General features: G+C 34.5%; 1 protein-coding gene across 2 annotated transcripts in view; it reads right to left on the bottom strand.

The window, feature by feature from the left end:
* Nucleotides 1–3,333: 3,333 nt before the first annotated feature.
* ITGB8 (integrin subunit beta 8) overlaps nucleotides 3,334–10,967 on the bottom strand; it is a 77,255-nt gene continuing 69,621 nt past the window's right edge. For both annotated transcript variants that reach the window (XM_036113147.2, XM_036113149.2), the window contains 2 exons: nucleotides 8,890–9,053; nucleotides 3,334–8,796 (listed from right to left, as the gene is read on the bottom strand). In XM_036113147.2, coding sequence (XP_035969040.1) covers nucleotides 8,674–8,796; nucleotides 8,890–9,053 — 287 coding nt within the window. In that variant the 3' untranslated portion in view covers nucleotides 3,334–8,673. The remainder of the gene's footprint in view (nucleotides 8,797–8,889; nucleotides 9,054–10,967) is intronic.

Here is a 10,967-nt window from a genome sequence, read left to right as displayed (position 1 = left end):
ATATAAGAGATAGTGTCACATTTGTGGATGGGATAATATACACCTATTAAAGATTGTTTAAATCTTGACATGGAAAAAACTTGAAGTGTTTTTGAATAAAAAAATATTTTTATACTAGACTATTCATAGCATATTTCTACCTGAGATACTAACAGGTATATATTTCTAGAAAATAATGGCAATGGTCAATGCTGGGTGGTCACACTGGAGGAGTATTTATTTGAACTGTAGTGCCTAGGTATTTTTGGATGTTTTATAATAAATATGCATTATTTGCACAATAAAAATGGTAAAGTACATAGAAAAATAAAATGAAAATATGCCTAGATGTGAAAGTGATTGATATTAGAAAGTTGGATTTTGACTTTTTTTCTGCTTTTGTATACTTCCAATTTTTTTACATGAGTACTAAATAGTATTTAAATTTGGTATAAAAAGCATTTAACAGCATTAAATACTTAATAATATATATTTTTATTTTATTTTTTTAAATTTTTTTAGAAAGCAAACCAAATCACCTTTATTATGTTATGTTAATCACCATACATTACATCATTAGTTTCTGATGTAGTGTTCCATGATTCATTATTTGCGTATAACACCCAGTGCTCCATTCAGTACGTGCCCTCTTCAATACCCATCACCAGGCTAACCCATCCCCCCACCCCCCTCCCCTCTAGAACCCTCAGTTTGTTTCCCAGAGTCCATAGTCTCTCGTGGCTCGTTTCCCCCTCCGATTTCCCCCCTTCATTTTTCCCTTCCTGCTATCTTCTTCTTCTTTTTTTTTTTTTTAACATATAATGTAATTTGTTTCAGAGGCACAGGTCTGTGATTCAACAGTCTTACACAATTCACAGCGCTCACCATAGCACATACCCTCCCCAATGCCTATCACCCAGCCACCCCATCCCTCCCACCCCTCCACCACTCCAGCAACCCTCAGTTTGTTTCCTGAGATTAAGAATTCCTCATATCAGTGAGGTCATATGATACATGTCTTTCTCTGATTGACTTATTTCGCTCAGCATAATACCCTCCAGTTCCATCCACGTCGTTGCAAATGGCCAGATTTCATTCCTTTTGATGGCTGCCTAATATTCCATTGTATATATATACACCATATCTTCTTTGTCCATTCATCTGTCGATGGACGTCTTGGTTCTTTCCATAGTTTGGCTATTGTGGACATTGCTGCTATAAACATCGGGGTGCACGTACCCCTTCGGATCCCTACATTTGTATCTTTGGGGTAAATACCCAGTAGTGCAATTACTGGGTCATATGGTAGCTCTATTTTCAACTTTTTGAGGAACCTCCATACTGTTTTCCAGAGTGGCTGCACCAGCTTGCATTCCCACCAACAGTGTAAGAGTATAAAAAGCATTTAATAGCATTAAATACTTAATAATATTTAAAAAGAAATTTTTAATTGAGTAGAGTTGACACATGTTATATTAGTTTCAGGTGTATGACATAGTGATTCAACCTTAATGGTATTAAAAAGTATTGACAGCATTAGAGGGTATGAAATTAATGTTTAATTAAGAAATTATATTTAGTTTTTGTGAGTATATGCCAAACTATGTATAATTCCAATAATATCATTTTTCAATGTAAAAACTTCAGGGCTTGCTTCTTCCTAGTAGCCAAAATTCAAACTTTTAACCCTGGAAATCAAATTCAAAACTTAGGACCTGTAGGTTATTGCCTTTTATTATCCAGTGGTGTATCTCAACAAGATTTCAATGTTCTTGCATGGAATTCTCACCTTTGTCTGCTTTACCATTCCCCTAACTCTCCCTGACATCACCTTTCTAGATGTCCACACTCACCTTTCCTTCAAAGTCCAGGCCAAATGCTCTTCTCTGTGGACGTACTCTAGTGTAACTCCAACATGAGTGTATTAGCATTTTTTTTTTTCATTTTTAAGGTTTAGTCACTCTTTCCTGTGTAGTACTTTTGCACATGCATTAACCCTCCAAGTTAACTTATTGCACTTTTGGGGGGGGCATGGGGACATAGTTCGACTAGTAAAACTAGTTACACTAGTAAAATCTATCCTCACAAAACATATAATCAGTCATTTACGGAGAGAAAAACAGATCTGGGCATGAATTCTGCATTGGCAACTTGCTGGCTGTGTGTATTTATACAAGGTCCTTAACACCTCCTTGCCTTGCTTTTCTTATACAAGGTCCTTAACACCTCCTTGCGTTGTTTTTCTTATTTGAAAAATCAAGGGAAATGCTAGTTAGTATTGCTGAAGATTCAGTGAGACAATTATATAAAGAATACATTGTTAGTCAGAGTGTAGATTATCTGCTATAACATCAAATGCAGTGGTTTAGCTAAAAGGATTGTTTCCCTACCAGGTATCAGTCTTGAGGTAAGCAGCTGATGGCTGAAGGGGAAGCTCTGACAATTTCAGCACAGGGCTTCCTTGGCCAAGACAGCTGCTCCACTTGTTCCAGACAACAAAAAGAGACAAAGAGGAAGTGAGATCCAGGGTTGCACATACTCCCTCCTCTCTCATTTCACTGGCCACATTTAGTCCTCTGATCACATTTAGCTGCAAAGGAGTCTGGGTAGTTAAATCTTAGCTGTGTTGCTGTACTGAAACTCGGGTCCTATTGAAGATGAAAGGGAAGAATGGGGCCAAACAGCACTCATAAAAAAAATCATGATTCTGAGCCTGAAAGACTGTAGTCTGAACCCAACTGGGATGAATTCTCAAAAATTCAGTCCTTGGGAGACCTCCTGATAGATTCCATCTGATCTTTCCAGTGCAACTGTTCTACTTACAGATGTGCTACACATACCTTTTCCTTCAAACTATTAAAATTCCTTAATGACAGGCAATCTGTCCACATGTCCTATTTGACTTTTAACTTGTCCCCTCATCTGCTTACTTTCACCCCTCAGTTAAACAGAGAAAAATCACAACACAAAGGTATTCCATAAATTTCAGTTATTTAAGTATGGCTCTCAAGAATGGGCAATTGAAGTTTATTTGTATCAAGGTGATAGTAGAAGTCTCTGGCTAGTAAAAAAAAAGCCTGACTTATCTTTTAGCAAATTTTTCAGTTCTCTGTAATTCAGATGTTCTTTCTGCTTCCACTTTTGGGCAGCTAGCAAAAGGGATGAGACAAATTTGGATGACCCCACATCTTTATCATTGGCTCTACAACTTCCTAGAAGTAGTAGCTTTTTGGAATTATGTAATGTCCTCTACCAATGACAATGTATGGATGATATTACATTTCCTTGTATGAAAATGTGCTATTTTCTGGCAGCTCTGAGGGTCATGTAACACAAATGGTAAACAAAGAAGCATTCTGTGTATTCTTAGATCTTTACATTTTTATTTTAAAACATAAAATTTCATACTGATTAATACCTACTTTTAAACAGAATGATGCATTAATTAAATGCCTTGTCATAACTATTATAAGCTCTGTTAGAAAAATAAACATCTCACAACAAACTACAGTGTCAGCTCTTTAATAAATACATAAAACAGAAGTTAGTAGTCAATCAGAATTACATGAACATGTTCATAGTATAGTTTCTGAAATTATCTTATTCCCCAATTTTCTGTGTCATTTAAGGCAATTTAACTATGTATAATTCAAAGCCAGAAATAATAAGAAACTTGTTTAATGAGAATTTCTTTCTTTCATAAGAGCTATTTTAAATTCAAATATTTTAATTTAAAAATACACTCTATATTAATTTTATTTTTTACAAAAACAGGACTTGTTAAATGAAACAAATAAGGTTATATTACTGATAATTTAAAAACATTTCTAAATTATTTTTGCAGATGTTTAAAAAACTTTAATGAAGTAGCTGGTAAGTGTAAAATAGTTTTAAAGTTATGTTAAATATACACAAAATGAATTTCTATATTATGTGCAAATTTATATTTTCTTATAATTTAGAATTAAAATATTTCATATCCAACATTCTTAATAAAATTTATGTACCATAAATTTTGTCATTATGGGGAATTCTTATCAAAATCACATTTATCTGTGGTACAGTGTAAAGTTAGTAAATGTTCTTTACACAAATCACACATTTTCCATCCTTGATAACTGCAGTTTTTTTTTTTTTAATATTGTTGGATTAAATAATTTTAACTGAAATAGGTCATAGAGGTTGGAAATCTGATTAATAGAGTTAGCTTACAAAGGTAGATTTTATGCAGGGAAGTATGCCAGGTAGATAAAAGAGTAGTGTTATTACTCTCAGGTATTTCATTAACAGCTGCCCAGATAGCTGAACAATTGTTTCATATAATTCAAATAACTTAAATATGCAGTTTTATGACAGTCATTATATGGGCTTGAAGGTAAATTCATCAAAGCCAAAGAAAAAAGTCAAACAAAAGAGCAGAAATGAGAAAGAAGTATAAAAAAATGAGAGGACTTGAAGGGAAAGTTTTTTTCCCTACAGTACTGATTGCTTGTATCATATTTTTCATCTGTCATTGACATAAGACATACAAGATGCTACAAAATCTAATTGTGATGGTCTCATATATTTTTCCAGTTAATTCTGTTTAAAAGTGAGATGATCATATGAAAGTATTCTTTAGAAAGGAATAGAAAGATTAAAAATTTGTTAGCAAAACTGGGAGAAACCCACCCATTCTTGTCAGTTAAGTTAGGTTTGCTGAAATCGTAGCCACTAGCACAAAGTATACATAGGAAGATGAAGAGCTTTTATAACCTAAAGGTCTGCAGGATCTGAGCTCATAATCAGACAGGCTCCATGATGAGTTGTATGTGATTCAGTTATACTGAAAATTGGCCTCACATGTTATCATAAACGGGTTCTCAAATACTTATAAGAAAAGGAATGTTCCTATCCCCGTGAGCATTTAAAGGTGAATTAGTGTAATACTTATTCAAGTGCAACTTCAAACACTGCATCTAAGATGCCAGTGACTGCAAGATATATCACAATGTTAGAAATGTGAAATTGAGAAGCAGATATCTTAGAATCAATAAAATATGAATATGTATAATCAGTTATCCATAATAAAATTGCCATACAGTAATTATAAAAGAAAAAGGAAATGATCTGAAAGAATGCTAGCTCTATACTTCTCTGAAAATATATCTCAGTTTGCATTGTATGAAATGGAGTTCTTAAGGTCAATATAAATAAGGATAGTTGTAAATTAAATATTGAGTATATAAAACAATACAATATGCACATGATTGAACTCCCAAATAGCTATATTTCACGCAATACTTTTACTAAAGATACAGATCTCCAACCCTTTAGACCTGAGAAGCTCAAATGGCTGTGACAATTTTAAATTCTTAGTTTTTAATGTGTATGTCTTGGTTCAGTTACATGATAAATTTTGAAATCATTAAGAGATGTTTGGAAATGGAGAACTTCATTATACCATTACATTGAGTTCTTTTTCACAATAAGCCTTATTGAGCTTAGAGTTTTAGGGCAATCTGAGGAAACGTGAGTAGGAAAACCAGGAGCAAGGAAGGAAGGAAAAGCCATTGAGTCTAATTTACTATACCATGTAACCAGAAGGAATATAATTCTATGGAGAAAAATGTTTATAGTTCATCATAATCATATTTCAGTGTCTCATGGATATCTGTTGTCATACATAAGAATATATTTAGTGGGATTATTTTAAAGGGATAATGTTTTTTAAAAATTTGGAATTTTTCCTTTTGTGAAGTGTTGTATTTGATGCATCTACCAATTTTAAGTTTTGAAAAATCTGCCTCCAAAGAAATCTACTCTGTTAACCTTAGATTTTTGTATCCTTATAAACTAAAGCTATATTGAACATTCAGTACATAATCAGATTTTTAAGTGAATTTTTGAGTCTTGCAGAGAATGTCTATGATTTCATACATTTTAATAAGTTTCCAAAGAAGATATCAAATGTTTGTAAATCCATGTACCCTGTGGTGTAAAGATGTTCCCAGAGAAGTAGAAGGCATACAGTTATATTGTAGTGTGTATATGGCACATTTCTAAATCATTACATACTTTAGAGCACAAAATGCTATCGTACCAAAAGTGTTGTTCAAGTTCTGTGTTAACTACTTAACATTTCATTATTTGTTTTAATATCATGAATCTCAAAAGGCTCCTGTGGTCATGTTAGTTGAAAATAGACTCTATTTACATAAATTATTTAAACTAAGAATAAGAATACCCTGTTTTCCCTTACCTTTTAATTAATTCTAACTAGTCAAATATTAATTCTCTTCTCATAAGCCATTTTACAGGAAAATATCCATTATTCAAGTAAAATATAAGCTCTAAAATCTTTAAGAATCAGGTCTTTAAGTAAAAAAAGAAAGCACAAGACATCACAAGCATAACTACAGTCATCATCAAGCATGGAAGTGCCTATCAGGAAGTTTGTCTTTTCCTATGATAACAGCCTTGGTCCATTATATTAGTGCAAACTAATGAGAGCATAAAAATATAAACCCTTGATTTTTAAGGGTTTCATTTGATTATGCTCCTTTGGATAATTCATTCCACATGGAGATTAGCTTATGAACATTATAATGTTCATTTTTTAAATTGTCAGCATTTTAATGAATGGATGTTTTCCACTTTTTCCTTTTGGAGAGCTATCAGGTATCCAATTTTTCTTTTTAAAATGGATACTGTGTGTGACAGGCAGCCTGCAAAGTATGATCTTTACGTTATTCTTGGTCATCAAAGGTATCTTACACAAGTGAGTCACAGTACTGAATTATGTCAGTGTCCCCAATCTCATTAGGGGAAGGAAATACAGTTCAACTTAGCATCATAATTGCTTGGCTGTAGGGGACAGTTAATGGAGCTGCTGTGCTTGTTTGCTCCAGAACAACTTATTATATGTTTTAAAATCCTCTTTGGGGTAAGATATGGGGTGGGAGTTTGTCTTCATTAAAATGCAAATATCTGGCCTTTCTTCAAGTGCTGGAAGACAAATTTGGGAAGTTAATTATAAGAAAACATTTTAAACAAATTACTTTGTTTTCATAGGCAAAGCTCTGTACTACACACAGGGCTATTGGACTTATAGCCAACAAAATCAGACTGAATAAGTCTGTAGGGATATGGTAATTGTGAAGAAGTTTCCATGGGGGAAGATAAAAGCTCAGGGCCTCTGAATCAAGCTCTCAGGCTGAGCACTGCACAACTCACAGGCTGTGGTGTGAATGGATTTCCCTGTAGTTAGGCCATGCAGCATTCTCTTAGAAGCTGATTAGCAGGAAAGAATGGAAGCCAGTCATGGAATTCAGTTTGAGTTACTCTTTTCTGCTTTGCTTTGAAATTTTCTCATGTCATACTCAAGACTCCAGTAAATCACATTTAAAAATACTTCCAATCAAATATTTTAAAGAATCAAGAGGTAGCATGATATGGTGCAATGAACACACCTGGCAATAAGAAGATAGAAGTTCTCTTCAAATGCTGCCACTTAATCACTTGGGCGTTTTTTAAGATATCATTTAAACTTTCTGAGCCTCAGTTCCCTGACTAAGTAAAAGGATGAATTAGCTTATTTCTAAGATATTGTCTATCCTCCTCCAATTGTATATTTTTAAATTCTGGTGAGTACGGTTGAGGTGATTCAGGGAAAGAACTCTTTATGCTGCACTGAGGGGTGAAAATAATATAGCATAATATAGCTTTTAATTAGAAAAATGCTAATATCTACTTGGAGTAAATATCTGAGAGAACTCACTAAAAAATGTGGCACTTTGAGGCAGAGTTTCTAAACACCTTGTGATCTTCAACCTGATGATTAGACAAATGAAATGGTGAAGCATCCAGTTTATCAGGTAAGAAGATATGTAAGACTCCACATCTGTACACAACGAAGCTGTTCGATTTTGATGGTACTTTACAGTGTCCCTTATTAAACATTCAGCTTTTAAAATCAGTATTCTAATAAAGTGACATTGTATTATTAGGTTTTTATAGCAGTAGTAACTTAGCACTTATTTAATCCAGTCATCTGTGACATATATAAACTTATCCTGTAAGAAAGAAAAAATATAAAGGCAAAGAGAGAATGTTGAAATTAGTATCTTGTAAGAAGCAGAAAACAAACACATGCATAACACTACACAGTTTCAAAAGCAATATCCCTCAAAATTAAGGTTTTATCTATTAACCTCTTGAATAAGTGAAACACTAACCATTTATTCATCTAGATGTTCTTGTCTATTCACTGCCAGTTGTTGAAGTGTTTGGCAACAGTAGTATAACTGCCTTTTATTTTTTTCATCCACACGTTTGGTGCAGGGATTACTGTACCCTTGTAGTGACACAGCATTGTCTCTCTCTGGGAAGCATAGGAATGGCAGGTACCTGTAAAGTGTAATCAGTGCTCTTCAGATGATCTACATTCTATGCTGATCTAAATAAGTTATATATTACAGTAAAGTGCTACAATGACACTAGTCTCAAACAGTAGTAAGACACATTTTTCTCTGAAAAATTCAGCAGCGATGTGAGTCACATGATGATGAGGATGTTTGTCAGTCTTCATTCAAGTGGACAACCAGCAACCAGCATGATCTAGAACAGTTTGTCTCCTCCTGTGACTTCTAAAATTATATATTTTTAGGAGCAAATATTAAAAATCCAGTTTCCCATAAAGTACTTTTTATCTTTTTAGAAGTTGCACCTGAAAGTTTCGTGAGCATTTAATTTGCTGATATCCATTTTTATTTCTTCAGGCTTCTCACGTCGGTAGGTTACTGCTCTTGTGCAAACACTTTGCAGAATCAACTTGTCCTTGATGGAGAAAAAATATTATTACTTAACAGTCTAAATATTGGAAGTAGACAATGACATACTGATAGTAATTCTTTTTTAGAATTCACTGACCTTTTTTGCGGCCGACACCCTGTAATCTGCCGAGGACTTAATTTTATTACTATTCCATTGTAGTATCACCTGTCTAATGATAAGGACTTTAAGCAACCCAATCAAGAATGTAACTATGAAGATGATGAAAAATATTCTTAAATAGCTTGGGCTAGAGAAACATTCTGTAATAAAGCAAACAAATAATGGATTAAAAACTGGAATGAGTAAATCAAAGGATTCTAACAAGCAAACAATGTTCTCCATCTCAATTAATAGGACCAGAGATATTTGCAAATCTACATTTTCAAAACAGAAGAATGTCATTACTACTGGTTCAAAAAGTAACTCTGTAATTTTTATTAAACATTTATTATTAAAATATTTCCAAGGGAAAACCCTGTTTTGGAGAATAGCCACAATTAAAGTATTCAAAAATATTATTTCTTTGCAGCTTGATTCTTTAATTGTATTAGCTGGAATGTGCCCAAATTCCTTAACAAAATAAAATTTTATCTGTGACAGAAAGGAGCAGTTTTTGTGGTGTGCATTGTTGATCACTAAGTGGAAAATGGGATTTAAAAATTATTTAACAGCTCTGTGTATCAGCATATGTTTCTCTTGTTATGCTTGCTCTTCATTCATTGCACAGCAGTAATGGAAAATAAAGTAAACAACTGCAGAAGCTAAAATCAGTACCATTCTAATAGATGAATAAGTATTTCCTTTGAAAGTGTAGTGTACATTTCCATTAATATTACATGTAGCCTCTCCAGGGAATAAGAGTGTCCAGCTCAGGACAATATGCAAATCTCTTTTCCTCAATTTTTATTAATTTAGTTTTTACTTGTCAACCAAATCTGTCATATTTTGCTTCTAAAAATTCCACTGTATATTTTTTTTCAAGGACAAATAATTACTCGCTGGAAAAGGAAAATGCTGCATTAAGAGGAGGAGCATACAAGGTCTCTGTTTTAACACCAGACCTTTGGCAAACCCTAGCTGGAAAGTCTACAGGCTCTGTGGATGCCAGAAGTATTACCCTAATCTAAGAGGAACATTGCACAATATGCCAGTATTCCACAGAATTCACTAGCTGCCCCAGATACACAAAATTACCTCCTGGCTTAAAGAGGCATGTGTTTTCTGCCTGTTCTCCAGACTTTGGGGACTTCACTTAAATGCCCAAAGGTCTCCCTGAGAGGGCCTTTTGGGAGGGGGACCTGCCAAGATTTAGAAGAGCAGTCACCTAAACGTGGGTAATTTGTGTCTGAATTCGCAGGGATGACCAAGCATGCTTTTGAATAAGCCAAGAACTCAGAAATGAGGCAAGGGCTCCTCTCCAAGTGGGAACATTTTAAGCCCAGTTTTCTTTGGTCAGTGATAAGGTTCCTTGAAAGAAAGGCTAAAGAGAGTCCAAAGGACTACTAATTGGAATAGAAACACCAAAAGCAAGCACAAGTCTCCTGTTGTTACTGGTCTCTCACACAGAGAGAATCCAAGATACTTTATTCAAAGGTGGTGTCCTTGGAGTCTTCCACAGTGACCTTCAGGTTTGTGACAAGCATGCCTTTCATCCTGACAGACTGTCATTTCCCTTGGCTGACTTAGAACTAGTCAATCAGCTAAAGCAGATCCTTAAAGGGGACACGTGGCTTGATCCCACTTATTGGCTTCTTGCCTAGGAGGAGCTTAGCCAGAAGACTGGAACAACACCCTTTAAGTGTGATTGAGTGGATAGATAATAGAGGTGGCTAACAAATGCTCTTTCCCTCTCCTTCCACCATAGTTGTGAAGGGGAGGGGAGCCCCCTAGCTACCAATAAATTTTACAAATATTTCCAATGGGTTAGGATAGAGGACATCTTCAGGCTCAAATCTGCATGCATTTTAGAATGTCATTTTGGATAGACAAACATTTAGCCCTGGCCATGCCTCTCATCTTAGTCTAGGTCAAGCAAGGGCTTTTCCTAAGGAGCTTTAAGGGAATACTTTTTGTAACCACACTTAGGTCAGAGTAGGTTTGTTTACTTAACATAATAAATGACATGTTGACAGAAAGGGCTCTATTTATTAGAAAAGGCACTTGGCTTTCTGGAG

This window comes from Halichoerus grypus, chromosome 12 (genome assembly GCF_964656455.1).
Source record: "Halichoerus grypus chromosome 12, mHalGry1.hap1.1, whole genome shotgun sequence".
NCBI classification, from domain to species: Eukaryota; Metazoa; Chordata; class Mammalia; order Carnivora; family Phocidae; genus Halichoerus; species Halichoerus grypus.
This window is presented reverse-complemented; position numbering and strand designations above follow the sequence as displayed.